This window comes from Sporothrix schenckii (genome assembly GCF_000961545.1).
Source record: "Sporothrix schenckii 1099-18 chromosome Unknown Cont42, whole genome shotgun sequence".
Lineage (NCBI taxonomy): Eukaryota > Fungi > Ascomycota > Sordariomycetes > Ophiostomatales > Ophiostomataceae > Sporothrix > Sporothrix schenckii.
In genome coordinates this window covers 1,671,577-1,695,650 of record NW_015971143.1, presented here as the reverse complement: position 1 = coordinate 1,695,650, position 24,074 = coordinate 1,671,577, and the positions used below count along the sequence as shown (strand labels likewise).

At 49.9% G+C, this 24,074-nt stretch overlaps 4 protein-coding genes across 4 annotated transcripts; 2 read left to right on the top strand and 2 right to left on the bottom strand.

Annotated features, from left to right (window-relative positions):
• Window positions 1–4,470: 4,470 nt before the first annotated feature.
• On the bottom strand, window positions 4,471–12,984 carry SPSK_01357 (neurofibromin 1; the record flags this gene model as incomplete). The annotated part of the gene is made up of 9 exons (XM_016728272.1): window positions 4,471–4,822; window positions 4,972–6,817; window positions 6,888–7,564; window positions 7,642–7,814; window positions 7,901–7,987; window positions 8,063–10,711; window positions 10,764–10,878; window positions 10,983–11,329; window positions 11,422–12,984. 9 exons carry the CDS (start codon window positions 12,982–12,984, stop codon window positions 4,471–4,473), a joined length of 7,809 nt encoding a protein of 2,602 aa, XP_016590072.1.
• Window positions 12,985–13,986: 1,002 nt separating this feature from the next.
• Window positions 13,987–17,247, bottom strand: SPSK_01409 (5'-3' exoribonuclease 2; the record flags this gene model as incomplete). Its single annotated transcript, XM_016728324.1, has 3 exons — window positions 13,987–14,671; window positions 14,726–16,865; window positions 16,938–17,247. 3 exons carry the CDS (start codon window positions 17,245–17,247, stop codon window positions 13,987–13,989), a joined length of 3,135 nt encoding a protein of 1,044 aa, XP_016590071.1.
• A 954-nt stretch (window positions 17,248–18,201) lies between these two features.
• On the top strand, window positions 18,202–21,568 carry SPSK_01408 (transport protein; the record flags this gene model as incomplete). The annotated part of the gene is made up of 6 exons (XM_016728323.1): window positions 18,202–19,182; window positions 19,271–20,526; window positions 20,612–20,777; window positions 20,858–21,133; window positions 21,216–21,326; window positions 21,440–21,568. 6 exons carry the CDS (start codon window positions 18,202–18,204, stop codon window positions 21,566–21,568), a joined length of 2,919 nt encoding a protein of 972 aa, XP_016590070.1.
• Window positions 21,569–22,014: 446 nt separating this feature from the next.
• Window positions 22,015–23,974, top strand: SPSK_01551 (protein arginine N-methyltransferase 3; the record flags this gene model as incomplete). The annotated part of the gene is made up of 4 exons (XM_016728460.1): window positions 22,015–22,252; window positions 22,322–22,851; window positions 22,889–22,982; window positions 23,100–23,974. 4 exons carry the CDS (start codon window positions 22,015–22,017, stop codon window positions 23,972–23,974), a joined length of 1,737 nt encoding a protein of 578 aa, XP_016590069.1.
• Window positions 23,975–24,074: the final 100 nt, after the last annotated feature.

Sequence of the window (24,074 nt, the reverse complement as noted above, 5' to 3'; positions counted from 1 at the left end):
CCCCCCCGGACTCAGCCACACCGTACCTGCTGGGCCTTTGGCATCACACATGCAGGTACACCGACTGAGCCTCGCTGCTCCAGCGCCGCGGTTATGATAATCGTATACGTTGCAACTGCCTTTTAACTTTGTCGTCGCCAATGGCACGACCGATGCCCTGCGAAGCTGCAAGGACGGGCTTTGCCAAAAGAGCCTTTTTCTGCATCACCGTGCGGCACCACAGCGTCTCTGTTAAGCGACTGAATCTGACAGCGAACTTCCGACGAGACGAGATTCCAATTCCAGAAACGTTGACAATTTCAGCGACCGGAGAGACGAAAGTTACTCCGGCGCCATTTGTCCATTTGTCGTATGGCCATGTATGCCTCACCTTCACGATTGCTTAACTTTTTGTCCCGTTTGCCGACCCTCGTGTTGTGTTGGGGCCTATGTTTTACACTGAATCAGGCACCGTTACGAGCAGCCAAGGCAAATGACATGGGGCAAATCGCTCGACTCGCCTCGTAAACAATGTCCCGTGTCGCTTTTGTGAAGGGCGTTCATGTTGCAATACGACCTGTAACCACACGCCTACCAAGCCCTCGCTAGACCAGCATCTTTTAGCATTTCACATCTCACATTTTCAGCTCACGCTTCCTAGTTTCACGTTTGTCCTTCTTGAGACGAATTGAATTGCCGTTGTGAAAAGTCTGCACCTGCGCCCTTTGTTGCTCCTTCATCGCTTCATTCTTGTGTGGCCCAGGCCTGATTCAGCAGCGGGTTGGGAAGGTGAGGCCTAGACCTCTGACGATTGATGCAGCGGCCCAGAGGCCTGTGGCCAGATCCTTTCAGAGACTCCCAGGATGCTGACGGGGCTGCCGATAGTCTTGGTAGATGGAAGATGCATGCCATATAAAACCCCCCCCCTAACGACTGGTGGTCCAGACACTTAATATTAGAAACTTTTGCAAAATTTTGCAGTGGAAAGAGGCTCGGGGGTGCTGAAAAAAGGGAAAATATTGGCCCAACTTTCGCTCGCTAATGCCGACGCCAGGCGCAGACGGCGGACTCCGCAACCTGTCTCGGGGCAATTGGGCTTGTTGCAAGTACGGGAGCAGAGTTTTCAGAGAAGGTACTCCGTACTCTTCGACAGTAATTATGACATACGTCGTACGAGTAGGCCACTTTCCCGCCCAGCCACGTATTAATTCTTTCGTAACTGAAGCGCGCCAGAGACGCGCGCTGCCCGAGAAAAACTTTTCACTACACCCTCTTTACCCTCTTTACCGCAATACGACGGTGTCAAGGAGAGGTTGTGCGTCGGAAGACCCCGGCCTGTACTACACTTACGCCGTGGTCGCACGTGCAAAGTGAGGTCAGAGGGCTGCAGGAATGGAAAACTCTGATGCAGAATTTGAGTGAAGATTTTTTGCAAAGTTTCATTCGTCCCTTCCGCATCTTCAAGTCTTCAATAGCAACAGCCAAGACCGCTTCCAAGAAGGCTCCCAAGACCGTTTCCAAAGACACGTCTCGGGCGTTTGGTGATATTCTACACTTTTCACGGCTCGCACAACCCTGCCTCGGACATCCACAAACCCAGGCGGGCCTTTTAACCCAACAGCCGCACCGTGCTTGTAGTAGTTAGCTCCGTCTTGTCAAGAGCCTCTCTCTCTCTCCCTCTCCTTCCCCTTCGTTCTCCTCACCTCTTTTTCTTCTTTTGTTTCCCTTGGTCCGTCGTTGGCTACGAAATTTTGCCGCTGCAATCGTATTTGGCCTCGTATTTTTGTATTGTGCATCCTCTTTCTGACTCTTTTTTCGTAGTGACTGTTCTGCGATGCCTGGTGTGAATATTAACGAAGGATACCCCACCCCCCCCCCCAGATCACGAGATCGTTTATCCGCGTGACTGCCTAGCCCGGTACTGCTCAAGATGTGGCTTGAACCGCTATTCAGCCAGTCACGCGAGGGTCGATTACGCACGACTTAAGCTAGGCGGTTTGGTCACCAGACCTGTCTCGGTCCTTCCGCTTTTCACCACAACCGGCATTGAAAAGTCAGACCATGCTCCACGATTTGTATTTTGCATTTTCACCCTACCACGAGTAATACGTCGTACTCAGTATTCGTAATGCTCCGTACTTAATATGCCGCATTTGCTTTTCGTACTCACGTATCGATCTATGGGGCAAGTTGAGATACTATTAAAATGACTGTGCACGGTGTATGAGGGGACCTACATTGGGGTAATGTAGCTTTATTGGCTCCAGCACCAACGTTGGCCACGAGCCAACTCCTAGTCTATTCCCCGAGAGGCTCGTCTTGGATTCCGCTCGGTTGGCGATCGTCGCCGAATCATCGCCGAATCGTCTTCTATCGCCCTTCGCTGTTCGCTTTCGCTTCGTGGCGAGCCTGTCCACGGCCCTTACAAATCATATGTTGTCGTGTCCGTGTCCTTTTTGGCACCATATCCTCCTGCTGTCAACCCGCGCCTCGTTTGCCGGTTTTGCTTTCTTGGCCTCGCGACACAGGCCATTTGTCCCCGGTGTGGTTACAGCCTCCTCGCATCCTTCCCAGCTAAGTTCATAGTCTTCCTTTGGCTTTGTCCGTACCCTGTCACCATCATTCTGCTCCGACCGGCCCGGCCTGCATCTCCGATTCATAAGCAGATGCCACAATGCACTTTCCACAGAGAGTTCCCTTTCGTTCGAAACACCTCTCTGTCTACGACGTATTCCCCAAACTTGGCACCTGAATGCATGACTTATACCTAGTCTTTTCCGAACGGTGCTAGGCAGCTGCGTAGGGGTGGCCAAACAAAGTTTCCTTTTATAATGTGTGCCTGTTAGTCATTCTACTTTGCGACAACCGTTGCTGTGTTGAGCTTTCGCTAGCAGCTTTACAAGGTGAGCAGTCTCAGGTCGCGTCTCCTCCCACCGACCCGTTTGAACACTGCCAGCCGGTGTATTTTGCAGTATCATCGCCATCCCCAGGGCCGTGTTTGGACTGTGATATTCTACCTTTCCTTAGCTCACTCATCAACGCCCTGGTTGCTTTAAACACATGCCGCCAAATGAAGAGCTCTCCGTCGATAGCCGGTCATTTTGTGTTGCTATTATGTCACTTCCATCTTTCGATCCAACCATGCTGCTGTCTACATAGTCCTGCGAATCTGATATTGGATCCGAAAAGCCGTGGTACTGCGGAAAGGCAACACCTCACTCTTCGCCTCCGCTAGTTCCCGGTACCTCCGTGATGTTTTCATGCTTATTTCGTGTGCTTCTCGTGTCTCTCTCTTATTTCCCCTGCCCTACTTGTATTTGTTACCTTATCTACAGACGCCCTTTTTCCTAGCTCCCCCTTTCTTTTCTCGTGGTTCCCCCGGTTCTGCTCGCTCCAACTTTCCATCTTGACGGGGATATTTGACGGGGATATCGGGCGCCAACATGCTTCCATGCATGGAATGGCTCAGAGGCCTGCATTTTCGTGCAGCATTTATTTTCGGCATTGCCGCTAGCGTCAGCCAGTGCTGCGGTAGGAACCGACAAGATTTGACAGTGGGCCCCACTTTGACCTTTGACCCACCCCATTTCCAGTTCCTTTCAGCCTTTTCAACTTCGCCTCCCACAGTTGGCCCGTTGCTTTGAAGTCTTTTGTCATTTTTTGGCAGCATCTCTCATGCCAACAAAGTGATAGTTCTTTGACCATTTTTGCCTCTTAACGAGCCCCCGTCTTTGGCTAGCCCCCGCTATTTCTGTCGCCAATCCACCGTACTGTACTACTGTTCCTGGCTGGAGATCGTGTTCGTGGGCTATCTGAGCTTTTCGCCTGTACCTGCTAAAAGCGGCAGTCTCCGTCTATGGGCCGTCAATATGATTTTATTCGGCTTCCAAGTCTGCCACCTCGGTAGCCGTGATGTTCGCCATTTATATCAGGCTGCCTAGGCCGCTTGCACTCGCACATTTTGACGACCTTCCTTAATAACCTGTGACTGATGGTTGATTTCCTTTGGCGGGTATGAAACAGCCCAGCGTTGATAGATTTTGTTTGTATATTCGTGTGCCTTCTGCTTTCCTCTCATGTGGTTGTTTCTAGTGCCTTTCGCGTCCGTGCAACTCCCCAAATAATCAAACATCGCAGATACAAGCTGTCTCGTTCATACGTGATTTTTTCTGCTGTCGAGTATAACGGTTCTAACTTTTCGCCACCTGCCCCTGTGTTTACCAACTACCGCCACCGCCACCCCCGGATCATGTTGTTGGAATACGGTGATAGTATCTGTCCACTGCCAGAAAGTGATAACCTCGTAAATATACCGACAGTTAATTGTACGATGGCGACTTGGCTGAGGATCTAGACGCTCGACGGGGCGTACTGATGCCGCCGTTTGCATATCAACAAAGCCAGCCGAACATGCGTCGCTTAGTCTTTATGCTTCTTTTCTTAACCTTCTCTCAGATGATGATAAGCTGTCATTGACACAGTTGTTAGTAACTAGAAATGAAGACGAGTGTTGGCCTCGCTACTCATTTTGTCCAGTTTTCCATTTTCGAGGTATTTTATGTATCGCCTTGAAATAGCTTCTTTACTCACCTCGATAAGTCTTTCTGTCAACCCGAAACAGTGCCCGTCTTGCTCGTGAGAGTTGCTGAATGTGCAAGATCTCCACAGACCCCCAAAACCCATATCATCCAGACTCGCTTTGAGCATGTCAGTGGAGTCGAGGACTTGTGCAAATTTGGAATTAGAACTGAGCGTCTGCAGCAACTCATGGGCTGCTTCAAGCGTGGACGAGTTTTGGCAGTGTAGAAGCACCTCGTCTAAGATAGAGGCGATCGGTGCACATCTGGTTTTGTTAGTAAAATAGATCGAGGTTAAAAGTACTAGATCTTACACAGTGCCTGTAGGAATGTTTTCATGTTCGTTTTCTCGTTTTCTTTCGTACCGCTCAATATCATCAAAAGGGAATATCAAGGGTAGCAGTAAGGGACCTACAGATGCAAGATGACGTTGGGCTTCTCTCGCGCCAGGTCGTTTAGCCACAAAAGAGTCCGATTCTGCAAGGCATCCTCAAGATATTGGAAGTCGACAAGCTCCATCGCTGTGTTCAACAACAGGTCTTTCTCCTTCATGGCAGACACATTCTGGATCGCATGCACATGTGCCAGGCTTGGCAGAGACATGGGGCTGATTCCCACATGCCAGAGGCTATCCTTAAACTCTTCCACACTCCCGACGCGCGCTAGGATGAGCGCCAAATATGGCGATCCGCTCATGTCCGCCACCTTCGTTTCCTTCTCGGTTGGTGTCCAGCTGGTCAGCTCAAGGAGTGTAGACAGCACGCGAAGGGCTGTTGACTTTGTCATCGTGTCGGTTAAGCCCCGGACAAGACATGCGCACGCAGCAAAATGAAAGTTCTCGCTATTGAAATGGACGCCGTATGCCTCGTCTAGTGCCAGTGCTGCATCTTCGAGAGGTGCCCGTCCCTGTAGCAAGAACGGTATCATGCGCTCGCCCCGAATCTCACCCGACGAGCTGATGTTGGTCAAAACCGACTCGAGAAACTGGGCCGTGCAATTGAAGAGACCCGGAGGAACTAGCCGCAGCAAGGACATGGCCAGCCAGAAAAGCTGGTAGCCATAGCGTGAAGCCGACGGCAGTTTGGCCATCATTTTCGACAAGGAAGTCACTATGGCAACCATCATGTCGCTGTTGTTGTCGTCACTAAAGCGGCCTATGCTTGTACGGAGGGCAACAAGGACTTGGTACAGGAGATCATCATCAACCTCCTCTCTGGCAAGACATCCCATCACCGTAAATGCACGAGGCTGGATGGCCGGATTGTTTTGAAACGCCGTACTTGCCACTAAGCTCATCCAACGAGCACGCCACGCATTTGCAATGTCGACTGATGGCGCAGCCACCGAGCACAGCTCGAACAAAAGTGCTGCGAGGGATTCTGTTGCAGCAAGTGACGGTCCGACTTCCTGGTTGGTCGATATCGAAGCGCCATCCCGGCCAAATGATGTAGGCGCAAAGTTGGAAAAGAGATCGCTCTTCCCTTCAGACAGCGACTCGAGGGCACCACGAAGCTTGCTGAGCCGGGCTTCGTCGAGACTGAAGGATGTACAGACTGCATGGAGAGAATTGGCTAGAAGACGGTGAACTAGGAAGCGGACATCAGGCGTTCCAATGTTGGCAAGCATCGTGACTATATGGAAGATCTCTGGAAGGTAGAGCTGTGACTGAATCCCGCTATCGAACGATAGTGACACACAAAACTGCAAAAGAACGCATATTTCTGCCCAGACGGCATTGTCGGGCAGGTACTTTGTAGGGCGCAGCGAGGATCGATTGAGTGCTTTTCGGAGGCGAGAAATTATTTTGCCGCGTATTGTAATTGTGCCAATACCCGTCACGATAGATGTTATAATCTCTGCCTGGTCGTCGTGGATGCCAATGGATAGTCCGGTTTTGACAACTTCCTCTATAAATAGGTCCAACAGCGTTTCGTCTTGGTAAATGGCAGGCCATACCGTCTGCTCTAGAATATAGTTCAGTGACGGATCAGACACGGCGACTTCAATCAGCTTTCTGAATATCGCGGATATCTTATCTTTGGCCTTGTCGCTCTCTGCGTCGCCTGCCAAAAGAAAAGATCGAAGACCCGGCAACCAGGGCGCCATGTACGCTAGACTGAGGGGTTTCTGCTCATCTGAGAAGCTGTACCAGCCAACAAAAAACTCGTTCAAAAAGTCCGTTGTAAGTTGAGGTTCTGCTTCTGCAAGCTTTTTGCTAATGTTGATTATGAACTGTGATGGATCCAAAGGCACGGATATTTCTATGTCAAATTTTGGTCAGTGCCCATGCAATTACCAAACAGACAAAGGTGAGGCGACGCCGCTGCTCACCTTTAATGCATAGAAGGCCAGCAGCAGTCGAGAACTTGAATGCCCGGCATAGTGCACCAAGAAGGTTATAGGATGAGAGCCTAAGTGCATGGTCTGCACTCCCAAGATTCGCCAGTGACAGGTTGAGCAGTGTGCCAGGTACGTCTTGTGGGCGAACATGTCTTTCAAACGACTTGAGCGTCCGCGCGTCCTTGCTGTATTTCACCTTGGCGCCCCTTATGGCCTGGAGGATATCTTGCTTTCCGGGACTGGTGAAGTACATTACAATCTTACCATTTTCAGCACGAAGCCCGAACGCTGAGTCGTCATCTGTTTGAATGGACATTGGGGCCTGGTCGATGTCTCCTAATCGAAAAATGTCATTGAAGATGGCATTTAAGCCAAATCCCTGATGGATCTCCTGCTTCTTGGTTGTCGTGATTTGAACAAACTGACTGCCGACCTTGATGGACACGTCGATTTTCCCTCTGGACCGCGAGAGACGGGTGATTTGTTGAAAGACATACCTAGTGTCTCCGACAACACTAAGAGTCTCTTTTGGAATATTGACTTGGCTTAGATGGAAATGCCCTTGCAAGTCCTGCATATTGCTGACAAGGTGGTACTCGACGTTGTCAGGATGGAACACGCTACACTCATTTTTTGCAGCCGCCCGGAGAATACGTCGGAAACATTTTCTATCATGTGTTAGGATAATGCAACGGGAATACAATAAGTACATCTCTTTGTCAAACACCATGATTGGAGGCTTTACCGGAATGTGCTGTTCATGTTGTAAATATACACACGGGACAGCTGGCGAGAGAGCTCTGTGGGCGTAAGGGCCTCAAGTTTCTGAAATAGCTCATCCGGTGGCTCGCTTTGACCGCTGTAGCACGTTGCATCGATGAGGAGACCAAACGGCTTATGCCAAAGACGGCTGGCGATCTGCACATGCGGCAGTGCTTAGTGATTTGATCCTCCCGTTGCAAATCAATAAACCAGCCCTAAAACGACGGAACGCAGTGGCTTACCTTGAGATAACAAAATACTAATGTATCATAGTCGATGGAATCCACGTCGATGTTACGCAAGATGATGCAGATGATTGAAAGACCGTCCTATTACGGTTAGCATCTCTAAGCAGAAACCATCTCGGCATGGTATAATTGTTCAGTAAGGGAGAAGTGGCCCACCTTGCTTTCGCCGCCATCGTACACTGCCCGCGATGTGACAAATGACTCGCTGCTTCTGAAGGCGTTGCGCAGCATGAAGTTCTGAAACTGTGAGTAGGCAGGTGGGTTATTAAGGGTGATCTGTGGCCGGTTCCAGGTGACAGCAAGCGGTGGGGGTCCGAGATTCGTGATCAGATTTCGCAGCGGCTCTAGAACGGGAGAGCGAGCGCGCGGACCTTCTCCAGGTGACCGCACGTGGTCTCGTCGTTCCTGTGATGCTAGCCTTTGTTTGACATGATCCCAATGATCATAAAGAAATCGATGGATAGAGACAGATGCTCCAAAGTCAGTGGCGTCACCTATTGGAGATCCCTCGACTTCGTCAGGTGCAACTGAGATTTTGCGAAGGAACGTCGTTACATCGTAGATATTGTACGATAAAAATTCGTTGAGGGGGAACATGTAAGGTTCCTTTGCACCAAATAGAACGTTGTTTGCAAGGTTTTGAATAATCTTGGCAATGAGCAGCAATCCTCTCCGCATTTCTTTCGACGGAGTTGTCGTCACGAGGCCTTCTACTTCTGGGGCGACGATTGCCGGGCAGAAAAAGCGAAGGAAAATGAAAGCACCAACTGCTGTGTATTTTGCTTCCGGAAATCGTGTCGTGACTGCCGATGAGATAATGTTGCATATTTTGCGGAATGCCCAGGGGATCTTCGACGACGAAGCACTGATATCATCGATGAAAACCTTTGCCACAATCTGGAGCTGGACGGCGTTCTTTGTCAGCTCATCCTGCGATTTCACCCGAGTGGGATCCAGCTCGAAATCAAGGTCTTTCGCCGTCATCATCAATCGCTCAACAACTTTCTGGAGGGTTGCTTTGAGGTAGGCGGAGCCTTTCCACTTCGCGTAAACAGACAGCATTTTTGTCGCAACGCAAGTCCGCCGAAGAAGCTCGGACTCGCTCTCAGTTTCTTCAACCTCGAGCTTTATCACTGCCTCGAGGAGGTCGAATCCCATCCCGCGACTCTCAAAAACATTTAAAAGTGAAATCGTCAGTTCGTCAACTTCTGAGCTGGGGCACACGGCTGCCATGGACGTCGCCAGCGCAGTATCGTTTGTAAGGATGTCAATCAGCTCGTCGTACTTGTCGCCGACAGCCGTGTCTGATAGGTTGCTAAACTCAGTGCCTTGCATGAGGATGTTACATAGCACCCGGACAAACGCCGTACGTATCTCGACATTTTCGTGGTAGCCGATGCTGAGAGAGCGTTTCAAACCAACGTCCAAGTTAGCACTGAGCAAGTTGGACAAAATTGTGATTGCCAGTTCAGATGCTGAAATCTCTTCCCGAGGAGAACTGGCAATGTAGTCCGCTCTGGCAAGCTCGGTTTGCTCAAGGTTGAGTAGAGAAAGAAAACGGTTGAAGTAAGTGTGAAACATGTGGGACTTTAGCTCGCTGGTTCCCGCATCAGACTGGCCATCAGCCGGCTGCAGGGGAAGACGGTAGGTCAGCTCTGCTAGGCATTTCAGACAGGCCTTATCAAGATCTTTTTGGACACGAGTAGCTTCATCTTGTCGGCTCGCCACGTTGCTGCCGTGGACATGGCCAGATGGGGAATGCGGCCGTGCAATCCAGCCAAAAATGATTTCCAGAAGCTGATTTCGAATGCGTACATCATCGCGCAAGTTCAGATGTTCTTTTCTCTTCGTCACGGCCTCGCATAGCTGACAGGTTTTGATCTTCACACGCAAATTGTTCGGCGAGTCCGGTGTCGTATCCAGGAACTTGGCGAAGTTGAGAGTCAGTGCCCCGAGATGAACAGACGAAGCGGCGCCGAGATCCGACGGTGAGTCTAGCCGCTCGATCAACGCTCGAAGAAGTGACACAGACTGCTCTGCAAAAGCAACCTCGCCTTCTAGACTCCTTGATGTTTGCTCCAGGACACCTGTAAAAAGAATATCGAGCTCGGATTCCAGGGTTTTGAACAGAGCTTGGTACAGCGTTGGCGAAATCTCGGACGACAAAACCTCCCGCATAGTCTCACGGACCCGAACGTTCACAGTCGCCAAGAGCTTTATGCCCAGTCTCAGAAATCGACTCAATAGAGCTTCATCTGAATTTTCGGAGGACGTTCTGTTTATCCATCGTAGGCCGCTGATAGTTGGCTCTTCGAGCATGGACGCTTGGTCAGGCGTGCAGATGCCACCGAGGGATGCAAGAAACCCAGAGTAGTTTCGCCATTCAACAAGTGTTTTTTCGGGAAGTGCATCTGCCTGCGTCGTTGAAACTTCTTTGGAAAGATGAAGCCATTTATCGAAAGCAATTTCCCATGCATTGATGATGCCGCTACTTGGGTACTGCATTTTCTTCAAGAGGCCGTTCACTCGTCTTTGAAAGGCAACCAGCCCTGTGAAGCGAAACTCTTTCGACCCAATTTCACGGAAGACATCTCCATTTCTTAGGAGAGTCGAGGATGACTTTGCACTCTTGGATGCGGTATCTATAATACGGCACTCCTCAAGGAACTGCGCAATGCATGAGGTCACAAGCTGGCATGTCTCAATGTCTGAAGAGCAGAGCGAGACTAAAAACAGAGTCTCGAGTTTTGTTGAGCAGGCCGTTCGTTCAGGGACCTCCTCGGACAATTCTGACAACTCCTGGATCTAGTCAGAATCAAAAACCATGCAAAAGGACACTGTCATTCCGGTGACATACAGTTATGGATCTGAGAAGTAGGAGGCGAGACTCCAAATAGCCATGGATGGTCTTTAGGCCTACATCTAATCTAAACGGGCTGATTTTGTCGCACATCGATGTCAAAACGATCGACCTGATTTCAAACCCAAAATAGAAACGGTTAGCAAACAAAAGTACCAGAGAAGAGAGCTAGCCGTATGCACAACAAATCACTCAGTATCTCGGGGAAAAGCATACGTGACCTTCCAAAAATTCGCCTTGAATCTTTGTGTTGCCAATCTTGACGTTTCTCCATAACGGGAAACGGTCTCTTCCGTAAACAGATGGGAAGCAACACTCATTGACAGACGCCTGATGGATTCCTCCGATACGACCATACAGGCCATAAACGACTCGAAGTTGTTTTGGAAGAAGAGGTCTCCTTCGTCAGGGTCGCTAGGCTCTCCTTGAAACAACGTCATTGGTGATGCGTTTATAAACTCGAGGATACTGCACATCATTGGGACAGGAACACCATAATCGGCAGACTTGTGTTTCGAAACTGAAGCGGTAGGGTAGGTGCTGGTCAATTGGGATGACATAGTCTGGAACTCCATTAGCCCACGAGCTTTGATAAATTTTCAACACCGCACGATCTGATTCATAATATGGACGTTAGGAAACCTAGCAAACTCACCCTCATTTGGGACTGCACAAAGGCAGACACCGATCTGAAGAGTCGCTCGTATTTTTCGGAGTTGTCAAGTCTGGCAAAGTGCGAACATGCCTGAATAACTGCGACCTTGAAGGATGGTGGCGCAGATGCTACAAGGCAATTAATGGCAAGAGACTCTACGCACTTCTCAAAGTTCAGGTGCGTCAAACTGACAAAAGCGGCTGTAAGCAGATCTTGATCAAAAAGAGTGATCTCGGAAGTAATTGGTGCCCGACGAAAAAGAGCTTCGTGAACCTCATCCTGGAAATCCATGGCGTAACTCATGAGAGCCGAATCGCTCTCTGCATCAAAGTGGCGTGCTACACGGAGGAGAGATACTAGACAGTAGGCCGCCTGTTCGTTTTTGTTTCGTAGCATTTTGCGCAAACCCTCCAAGTATGCCACCTTTTTGGCCACACCGCCGCCCTTTGCCTCTCGCATGTTGCTTGCTACCTCGAATACGTCTGGAAGCAAAAAGAGAAGGCTCGTTTGTAAAGGGTACAAAAGCGCTTTGCGGCGGGCGTTGTCTCCTACTGTTTGAGCCATGTCGAATAGTGTTTCCGGAGTACCATCAACTCGGAGGTGCATGACATGCAACTCGACAAACTCATCGGGAAATCTTTCAATCCATCGAACGATCAATAAGGGTGTCGAGATGGCGATACAGTTCTGGTATTGTTTGCGGAAATGGAGAAAGCTCGAACAAACTTCCTGTAGGACGTGGCCTAATCTCTGGCGGTCAACCCAAAAGTCGGAAAGGAGTCGTAGAATGACCAGGGACGATCTCTCGTCATCGGAATTGACAAGACTTTGAGGAGGTGGGGCCTGAGCCGATAGAACAGTTCTGACTTTGTGGAAAACGCTCTTCAGGTATTCCAGTGATGGTTTCCAGGCGGACGCCGTCACATATTCCACAATCGTCTTGACATGGCGCTCAATTTCCGAGACACGAGAGTCCATCATCTGTGTAGTTCCGACCACATCATCGGATCGTGAAGACACTGGCGTTTTTGGGGCCTCGCTTGAGGTACCGGACACTGACAAGTTCTCAGCCGTGTAGTCGTCAAGAATGGTCTTTGCCGATAGTAGTTGACCATCTGGCATGGGGTTCATGAACATCTTGATCACTTCGAAGATACGCCGGACCAGGGCGGTTTCAAGAGTAATGGGTGGGGGTGATTTGGCCCGGCGCCACTTCGTTGAGACGCCCTCATCTGACTCCGCGTCTGTAGCAACCACCGATGCGCCCCAGTGGCTTGAGCAGCAGTCGGCGAGCAGAGCAAGTACGTACAGCTCAGATAAAAGCACATGGGGCGGGTGAGAGGCGGCTATTTTGTTGTAAGGGCGTGCGACATCTTCGAGCAGCGATAGCAGGGTGTCGAGGACGATAACTATGGAGGAAGCACTGACTTTCACAAGGGTCGTACGTGTGATTGCAACAATCTCATCGTGAAAGAGACCATCGCCGTGGGTTCCGGTTCGGTGGGGTAAGCGGGTAGTGAGCCGCTCAACGAGACAGCCAACCAAGCCAGCGTCGCCGTTCATCTTGCAGATAATAGCAGGACCGGTGTACTGTGGCCGCAAAGCAGCACAGCTAAAACAGCGACCAGTGTTACTAGCATTCGGAGCCGACCATGGCAAAGGGGTCTATCACAGAGTGTGTGCGGTCCAAGAGAGGTGATTAGCCCTGTATGTGAAATGAGACGACGAATTAGCAAAGGCTACAGAAAGGGCCGAGGTAATTAATCCGCGATGCTCGTTGCCACGAACATTGCAGGCTGTGGATCTGGAAAGAGTTGGCCGGGGAGCATACTGGAACTGGAGGCACAAAAAAGATACCGGTTGCAATCGTGGATTTCGGGGTTCCTAGGGTACTTTCTTAAAAACAACTTGGCTGCCACAGGTGGGTGCGATTGCTCTTGACGTGGCGATGATCTGAATACAGCCTTTCGATGATACGGATGCTCATGATGTAAATTCGCTGGGCTCTCCACAAGGCCTGGCTGCCCCTGGCGGTAACTACTTTAATTATCCCTTTGAAGTAAGGGGTTTTAATATGGTTTATAGCGATATGCTGTATCAGACCACCCAAGAGCGGCGCGGGGCGCTTGGACCCCCGCACTTCTTATCGCAGTGCGGGCTATCATTCGTCTCTTTCTGTAAACCAGGGAAGAGCTTATTCTGTACTGACTAACTCTCTATTTCTGTCCTGTAGGTCGCTTGTACCCTCAAGCTGAAGAAAGTAATCGCGTCCACATCTCGGTCAAGTACCACCAACAAAATAAAACCCGAAGCAGTAAAGTTGGTCAATACAACCTGGCGATTCACTATAGCGGGGAACAAGGTTTTGTAAAACACGACCGATTTTATTTTTGGCAGACAAACGCGAACTAAAAAAGGAAAAAGAAATAACATTAAAATAACTCACTAAATGCATCGAATAAACCACGACTGGCCCTGAACTTCCGAGAACGCCAGCTTCTATAGCCGGTGTCGTGCTGGGAAAGCCGATCTGGTACGGAATCCTCGTAAATCCACCGTAGTTGTTCACCTACGGTAGCCGCCGCGAGAGTTGCTGTAACCCTCGGAGCGGTTGTCACTCGCCCTTGGCCGTTGGCCCCGGCCAGGAGGAGGGCGATATGACTGCTGCCCATAGGACTGCTGATTGTAGCTTCCAGGTGGTGGGGGTAAGTCGTAGCGATTTTGGTAACCTTGGTTGTGGCTGTCGTTACCGTAACTACCGCCGCCGTAACCTCCATTGTCGTAACCACCCACATATCTGCCTCCACGACCACTGTAGCCACCATTATTGTAATCACCGTCATTGTACCTCCCAAAGTTCATAGGGGTTGATGAAGGCGGTGGAGGGGGCCGACCAGAACCAAACCCGGCTTGGCCGGGTACTGGGGGGGCCCAAGATTGATATGACGCTCCATGATATGAGCCTCGTCCGCTCTGGCCGTTCCCCGGGTGATACGGTGGGTGATCACGACCGTTCTGGTGGCCGCCATAATTGTTGTGCTGGTGTCTTCCGCCCGAATCATGCCACGGCCGGCCATTGTTGCTATTGCTATGGTAGCTATTGTGCGGCCCGCCTCCATGATTACGGCCAGACCTATTGTTGAGCAATGCCTCCTTGTCGCCGCGGTTGATAACGGGCGTTGGAAGCTTAACCCCGCGTAGGAGCATGGACTTGTGCTCGTGTGGCGTGGACAGCAGTTCAAAGTTGACACTATAATGTTAGTCGATACAACAAACGGGCTTAATATGGAAAGCAGTGACATACCTTAAAGATCTGTCATATTCAATGTCGGGAAGGGCCTTTCGCTCCAACGGGTAGGTCAATGAGCCGTGTGGGATATAATCATCTATTTTCTCGATGTTTCCGGCGATTCCGCCAGATACCAGAGGATCCAGCTTGTACTTGAGTGGTCCTTGTCGTTTCGAGTAGAAATTTGAAGTCACCTCGTCGTATAACGCCGTGTCTGCGTCAGACAGCAGCATAACAATCTTGCCAATACCGTTACGGATTTTGTCTGCAGGACTTAGAAGCGGGTACCGTTTTTCTATGGCAGCAAGTAAACGTGCCATGTCAATGAAAGGTAGTAGTGCTACCCCCTGCCATGCAAACTTTTTGCCATTGAGATCGAGGTCGAATTCTTCTGGATAGAAATCGATGATTTCGCTGTCTTCGTTCAGCATGAGGTCGTGAAAAACTTCAGGGATGGCATGGCGAGAGGCTGCTGGAAGAACGCTCATGAGTTGCTCGAATGGTTTCGAGATGCGGCCCTTCTCGAAGTGAAGCTCCAGCCTGGACAGATCCACAAAGTCGGCAGCGAATGGTGCGTAATGATAGGGATAGTACCATTCCCAAGACGGGCATCCCTGGAAATAGTACAAAAGAACCCAGGCTAGGCCTTCCACATAGGCGCGAGCAACACCGTGGCGGAACTCGATGTCTTTTGGGTCGACCTGAAACTTCTGTTCGTAGTAACGGTCTGCATATCCTTCTTCCCACATCCGAACAGTATCCACAGACCCTTCCACAGGCAGCTTCGTGGCCGGCGTACTCGTCTCACTGGATTGTGGAGTGCTCTTGACGCTATCTTCAATGTCATCGGCCTTGCGTTTACCAAGGGCGGTCCGTTGATCTGCGTCTTTCTCATTTGTAGATGCGGCGGTATCGTTTGTATTGGTCGTAGTTTGCGCGGTACGATTTTGCATGCGGCTCTTCAGAACGCTGGCGGCGCTTTTGTTCGCTACGTTCGCATCGGTTGCTGGTCTACCGTTCACGACCACGTCGTGAGTAATAGTCTTTGAGGTTTCGGGTGTGAAAGTAGCAATAGGGCGCAAATTCAAGCCGGCGGTGCCCTCTGCAAAGACACTATCACCCCCCAAGCTTCGGGCAGTGTTACGAGTGTCGTTGCGGTTCTTCCCTTGTTCTTGGTGAAGTTTGCGTCGTTTGTTGTTTTCTTCTCTTCGATCTTCTTGTTGTTTTCTGCGCCGGAAAATACTGTCCTCCTGTTTGGCAAGTCCGCTCATGATGACTTGAGCGCGTCTCAAATCGACATGCCCGTCTTTTGTAATATAGCCGTTCATGAGCGGTAAGTTCTCTTTCCAAAGCGCCGTCAGTGTATTAATGCCGTTCTCGCGGATTTCAAGCGCAGGAAGATGAGGAAGGAAATCATTGCCCACGAAACAGCACAAGAAAATCCAGTCGTCAATGGCACGCTCCAAATCCCATCGGAAAGGAAGATTGGGAACATCAAGTTCGACAGCGAGATATTCTCGCAAAACAGATACATGAAGCCAGATGAATGGCTTCTGAGTGTGTGAGGTGTCTTTTTCGTCAAACTCGCCATCTTTTTCCTTCGCCTGGCCCCTGCATGCGCTTGCTTCATGGCCCTTTTGTCCACAAAGTTTGCAAAGACGCGCCTTGCTGTCCTGGAAAAATACGTCCTCCCGTAAAACTCGAAAGTACGGCTCATGTGTGGCGAGACTTAGCATGATGAGATCCGCATCCAACCCATAGATGACATGACGAGTATTTGGATCGTGGTTGGGTGACGCCCGTTGAGCGCGAACAAAGTCCATAATTTTGTGCTCACCCTCACCTGGCACGCTTGCATCCGAGATGATGATTTTCATCTTGGACCAACCCGGATCTGTGTTCAGCTTGTAGGCGCACCAGTATCGTAGGCTGGCAGCCAAAATGTCCATGAAAGGGGTACCCGGTGTGATAGAGTTCGAGTCGAACGCCTTTTTTGACACGACTTCGAGAGACGCTTCAGACAGGCTACCACCGTTTTGCTGTTTCAGTAGTTTCAAAAGCTCCTCCTTGTCCTCTTCCTTTTCCTTTGCCTCCTGGGCGGACCGAAAACGACGCGAGCGCTGCTGATTCATCTTGGCGCGAGGTGCAACACCGTCTGGATGAAACACATAAGTTAGATCTCTATATCAAAGTAAAAGGAACATGTGGGCCTGTAAATTAAACGTACCGACGGCAATCATCAACAACTTGCGGGGCCGGACCATATTGACGACCCGGTCTGTGTATTTGAAAATTTCCAACATCATCTCCTCTTCATCTGCTGGCGGGGGGCGGTCTTCCGGATGAGAGCAAGGGTGCACGATGCCGTTCATGTCCAAATACAGGTTGTCGAATTCATCCCCGTTCGGGTTCGGCCCCGTTGTATCGACGGGTATGACGACACCGTCGTCCATTTCTTTCGGTGTTTCTTCTACCACCGGGGAGATGATCTTCGGGTATTTGCTCGAGAGCCATCGGAACGCAGCCGGGATACCCATTCTTAGATATGGGCTGGGGTGGGGTTTTCGGTAATATAAAAGAGGGATTGGAACTAATATTGTTGTACCGCACACCGCAATACTGTACGTGGCGTGTTAACACAAGGTATTGTTTTGATGAATCGCTGGTTTGGATCATTGGTGATTATGTCGTTGCTTCCTAACAATTGGGGGCTAGTGTATTATAGGGATCGTAGTTCGAATAGATTTTCTTAGTTAAGGGAAGTTGCAGGCTGCGCGGAAAGGTTGCGTTGTGCGGTCACGGCTTTGTCCAAAGATGTGTCGAAAGAAAGTGAAAGATATCGCAACTGCCGTCTTTTTATTTGTCCTCGTAACTTTTATGGGGCCTCCGTGACGGAAAGCGATGGCAACGAAATGAGTTGCATGAAACTGAAAGCCACGTCCTGTTGTCGTGATGTTCTGGGTTTGATAAAATGCCTAAAAAACTTTAGGCTTTCGAAGGCATCCAGTGTCGCGTCGTTGACTGCCTTTGAATTTTCGGGTCGCGCACCGTTATATTGTACTGACTAAGCTACTGGCTAGTATAATATGATGATAAAACCCGATTTTCTACGATAAGAATCGTTTTATCGGGGCACTACATAGCTCTACCGCAAAATGAATGTTTCGTTCGTTAAGTATGTCCTACGAGCAATACTCCGCAATACACATGCCAAATATCTAAACTAAATGATGGATGTTGACTCTAAGCAGCAAACACCACGAAGCTAGCAATCACAAGACTCATCCACAGCCACAACAACTGCGGCAAGGCTATTCGAGCTCCGACAATAATCCTCCCCAAATGGGAATGAAATTGGCAGATTTTAGCAGACAAAAAAAAACACTGGAATGGAAGTACAGCCGTGATCTGGCTGAAGCGTGCAACAAACCAACCTTGACAAGGCAACCGCGTCTTGGACGCCTCGCTTCGCTGTCATTGTCGCTACCGCCATGTTCTCTATTGCCACTGCTCCGGCCAAGCAATCGGTCGGTGAAACAATATCTGTTTTAAGCGGCCGATTAAGTTCGGCGACTCTTTTGGAAGACCGACGAGCTGCGATTCTAGGCCTTCGGAGCTTTGCGAAAGAGTATCCGGCATCAGTAGCTTCTGGAGCCTTGCGCAGCTTGATCGGAAGTCTTTCAAAAGATGGCGAGGATGTAGATACGGTCAAGGTGGTCCTTGAGACCTTGCTGATGCTTTTCAACCCGAATGAAACCAGCCTAGAAGCATCAGACGATATTGCTCTTTGGCTTGCAGACGAATTCACCCAGAGGCTCGAAAACATCACGTTGCTCCTAGACTTCCTCGAGACTAGCGATTTCTACTCGCGACTTTACTGCTTGCAGCTTCTTTCGGCTATCCTAGCCGCCCGAACCGACCGAACGGAAGAGTGTATTTTCACTGCTCCTCTCGGAATCTCGCGACTCGTTGCCATTCTAGACGACCAGCGCGATGTGATTCGCAACGAAGCAATCGCGTTGCTGACATATCTGACGCCAACTTCGACGGAGATTCAAAAACTTGTTGCATTCGAGAATGCATTTGAGCGACTCTTCAAAATCATCGAGGAAGAAGGAGCCGTCTTGGATGGCGGCAGGGCTGTCGAAGACTGTCTTATTCTGCTAGCCAACCTTCTCCGGCTCAACGCACACAACCAAACGCTGTTTCGAGAATCTCTATGCACAGCCCAGCTTGCGCGACTTCTGAAAGATGTTGGGTCTCCCAATGACCAGGACGGCGAACTAGCAGACTGGACATTGGCACAACGGAACCGAAATATATACGCTTTACTGGCCGTGATCCGGCTATTCCTCGTTCAAGGTGCTTCTGGAATCGTGCAGAACCAGGCAGAGTTTTGGCGGCACGGGGTTCTATACCATGCCTTACAGCTGTCTTTCAACGATTACTTCGAGAACCAAATTCGTGCAGAGGTGAGTTCACCCATGCACAGGCGTTAAGAGCATCCCTGCTGGTCGATGTCCACGGCCAAGCCCAGCTGACAGTTTAAATTGTGTTTAGGCATTGTCGACATGCGCGGCAGTTATTCGAGGAAATGCTACTCTTCAAGAGAATTTTGCGCAACTCCGTGTCCCATCGCCAACAACAAACAACAACCACGCAGCCTCTAAAGCAAGCGACGAAAAAGCACATGCAAATGGCACTCACACTGAGGTGTATGTGATCGACGGTCTTCTTGACTTAACTTTGGGTGTGCCCTCGCCGCAGTTTTTCGATGTCCGAATGGCTGCTTGTGAATGTCTTAAAGCATACTTCTTTAATCATGAGGTTGCTCGACTGCACTTTTTGCAGCGAGCTATTGACGGGCACAATTCAGGTGCTGACGAAACAGCCAATGTATTAACGACACTACTGCGATCCCCTGCACATTCTTCGTCCAGCGATCCCTATCGCAACTGGTTTGCGTCAGTGATTATGTTTCACCTGGTTAACGAAAATCCAAGAGCCAAGGCTCTTGTGATGGCTGTGACAGAGGGAGATGAGGCAAGTGGCGAGGAAGTCGTCACTAGCATACAGACTACTGCGGCACACCTTTTAAGCAGTGTGAACAGGGGAGACGATGAGCGTGTTGTGATTGGCTACTTTATGCTGCTGCTTTCATGGCTCTTCGAGGACTTGGAGGGTGTCAATGACTTTCTAGGGGAAGGGAGCAATCTACAAGGATTGATCCAAGTGGTGGTCAAAAACACCAGCAACGAAATTGCTATTCAAGGGCTTGCGGCTCTACTCTTGGGCGTTCTCTATGAGTTTTCCACCAAGGACTCGTCTATTCCGAGGAAAAAGCTGCACGAGATTTTGATGTCGAGAATGGGCCGCGATCGGTACATCAACAAGCTCAATACTCTCCGAGCGTACTCACAACTTCGTGATTTCGAGGTAATACCCCAAAGGCTGGATCCGCAGACAGACGAGAAGCTTCCCAGTGTGTTTTTTGATGGCGCTTTTGTCGACTTTTTCAAAGACAATTACAGTAGGCTGCTGCGCGCCATTGATAAAGACCCAAACATGGAAATTTCGTTTGTGTCGAACGGAGTTCAACAGGGCATCTCTCGTGAGTTGGTTGACTCTCTGCGTGCTGAACTTGGCGATAAGGACCGAACACTGCGCGAAGCTCAAGACAGAATATCCGCCCTGGAAAATGCTCTCGGCCAAGAGAGGGCAGAACACAAGAAATCGAAGGATGAAGCGTTCTCTGACCTTGGCAAAGCCAAAGCGGCACATGATATGGCTGTTCGTAAGCATGAGGAAATCTTACGGTAAGTGCTGGCGATAGCTGCCTCGAAAGATTTCTTGGAACGAGGTTGCAGAAGCTAACTATTTTCGTCAACTTCCATCTTGCAGACAAGCCCGCATAGAGCACCAGACAAGCCGGGCTGACCTGGTGCGTCAAATGGAGGAAGCGCAAAAGGCTTCACAGGCCGAGATGGCACGCGTGCAACGTCGGCTTGAGGCGCAATTGGCAGATCTTCGAGCAACGGGGAGCCGGTTGGAAGTGGATTTGTTAAAGGTTTGTCACTGTATTGCCAATATTTGGCAAGGTGGTAGATGTGTTATCTACAACAACCTGGAAACTGACAATTTGGTTAGGCAAACAAGAGCAAATCACAAGAGCTTCAGGCTGCTCACGATAAGTTCAACGTGCAGAAAAACGACATGGAGACTGTAGCCGCCGAGTTAAGGAGGAAAGTCAAAGACCTCGAGGCCAAACTGGCCGCAGCGAGCATACAAGAAGCCGAGCTTCGGGAAATGATTGAGGCCGCCGAAGAGGATAACATGAACACTCGTGAGAAGCTGCAGGCCGCTGAAAAGGACGTTGTTCAGACCCGCGAGAAGCTGCAAGCCGCCGAGAAAAGGCTTAAAGAAGTACGTTCCCACCATCCCCAAACATTTGGGCGCGGCTTCCGCTTTTTAACACTCCAACTGTACATGTCTAATGAAATTTTAGGCGGAAGACGCACTACAAGCAACCCGTGAAGAAAAGAAGGCGACGCAAACCGAGTTGGATGACTTATTAATGGTATTTGCTGACCTCGAAGAAAAGTCGGCAGGCTACAAGGTGCGTTAACTATTATTGTGATGACTTGCAAAGAATCGCTCTGCCTTTTTGCTGTTTGCAGTCAAGTCCATGATAGACTGCTGACCGCTGACATTATTTCTTGTTCACTGCAGGCTCGTTTACGCCAACATGGCGAGTCATTATCCGATGATGAGGATGGCTATGAGGACGAGGAAGACGACGAGGACGAGGATGAGGGTGAGGGCGAAGATGACGACCTCAAGGACGATGACGTTGACTGAGATAATTTGAGATACTTGTATTCCAAGTACCATGCGCTTTAATAATAATTGATAGGAAGTGACGTGATCACTAGACGCTACATGGAGATCACACATAAAACTTCAGAATATAAGCCTGGGTAGACCGGTGTACCTTGGTAAGCTTTTATTTTATTTTTATTTTATTTTTTTAAAAAAAAAACAGTGAGGGACGCGGAGAGATTGGCGGGGAATAAGTTGCAGCAGAATACATGAAGGTCGAGACGCTAGTGGCGGGCTGCATGCTGTTTGGCTACTTCGCTCACAGGAAAGAAAATTCAAGCCTTTCCCCACAAAGAGCTCAAAAAGTACATAAAGTAAATTTGCAAACTGCGATAAAGTCAGGCAAACCAGTTGTAGTTGCCCACATATTACCTTTCCTATAAATTCTTGCTTCAGGCTATTTCTCATAAATTCATATACGCACAATGTCGGAGCGTGAATTCCAGAGCAGCTCCGAGTCTTCGGACGAAGAAGGATGGCTCGACGCCAACCCCGAGGATGACGAGGAACCTCAGTTAGTTATCTCATTACTAGATGACCGTGTGTTCCAAGATGCTGCTTCCATGATCGCCCACTGCAAGGAAGAGCACAACTTTGACTTTCTAGCCATCCGCAATCGGCTGGGTCTTGACTTTTACGGCAGTGTGAAACTCATCAATTACAGTGAGTCTGGTCAAGGCCCATCAAAAATGACGAGGGTTCGTTAAGGAGATATCCTAACTTTGTTTATAGTTCGCCAGCGGGTGTACGAAAAAGCTGCTCTCCCAGCCGAGATTTCAGAGGAAGACTTTTCCAGCGACGTGTATCTCCGGCCCGTTCTTGAGGATGATGCCCTTATCCTAGCCCTGGACAGTCTACCCAAATCCCAGGATCAACCTGTCGCTGGTGAAAAACAAAACGCCGCCGACTCTGAGACAACGGCGGCGACCAATCTTCAGAAAAAAAATGACCAACTTCAGTCCGAGTTAGAAAGCTTGGCCAAACAGTTCGAGAACTACCGGTTGGCCGTCCAGAAGACTCTTGACCAGCGCTGGGGCATGGACGAGGATACGCAAAAGGGTGCCAATGTCGCGAAGCTACTTAACACACCTGACAACGCGAAGGCGACCTCGGAGTCACAGAAGAGGTGTGAAGGCGAAGTGCCCTCCTCGGGAGGCACGGACTATTACTTCGAGTCCTACTCCCACAGCGGTAAAAACCACTTCCCTTCACGGGACGGCGCGCACAACATTCTGCCAATGTGTGCCCCTGCTGACCGCACTGTACGAATTTGTAGACATTCATGAAACCATGCTCAAGGATACGATCAGGACGGACGCGTACCGCGATTTCATATATGCAAACAAGGATTTATTCGCCGGAAAAACAGTCCTTGATATCGGCTGCGGTACAGGTATGCAAAGGCGGCCCATGTATGGATTATGATATCCTTTGGGCTGTTTCTCATGACTTTCCTCCATTCCGAGTTGCTCTCTCATTTCTGTTTTCTGACCTTTCTGCCCTGCGTCAGGTATTTTGAGCATGTTTTGTGCCAAGGCTGGTGCGAAACTCGTCGTCGCAGTGGATAGGTCGGAAATTATCGACAAGGCGCGAGAGAACATCTTCCACAACGGCCTGGCTAACCAGGTTACTTGCCTCAAGGGCCTTATCGAGGAGGTGACGTTGCCCGTCGACAAGGTGGATGTCATCGTCAGTGAGTGGATGGGCTATGCTTTGCTGTACGAGGCTATGCTGCCGAGTGTCCTCTACGCCCGCGACAAGTATTTGAAACCGGACGGCTTGCTGGTGCCGAGTCACGCCTCTTTATTTTTGGCCCCAGTCAGCGACTCGGAGTACATTTGCGACAACATCACGTTTTGGAGAGACGTGTACGGCTTTGATATGAAGGCCATGCAGGCAGGCATTTATAACGATGCCCGGATGCTGGTTATGCCGGAAAAGACCATCGCAGGCACGACGAGTATGTTTAAGCATCTTGACCTCCATACCATCCAGGTTGAGGACCTCGTCTTCACCGCGAGCTGGAAATCGGAGCTTTTCAAAGACGCCGAGTCCCTGGACGGATTCTTGGTTTGGTTTGACATCTACTTTGGCACATCTCGCACGGTGCAGATAGAGCCTGTCGACGCCAGTTCCCAGAAATGGATCGGTGGAGGGAAACAACGCGTCGCCTTCACAACGGGACCTTTTGGTAAAGCGACCCACTGGATGCAGTGTTTGCTTTTGAACAAGGCACACTCCAAGCTTTTAACAGCGGCAGACGGCCGCGCCATAAATGGTGAGCTCTCATTTCTTACGGCGGACGACAACCCACGTGCCTTAACGTTGCGTGTTATGTGGACGCGGGATGCGAAACAGCAGCAGCAATCGTGGTCATTGAGATAACGAATCATCTTGGGACTGCGTTTCTAGCACACGTTGACTACGGTCCTGACAAGTGGACAAAATAATGATGTAACGGATTTTGTAAAAAGCCTGAACCTTC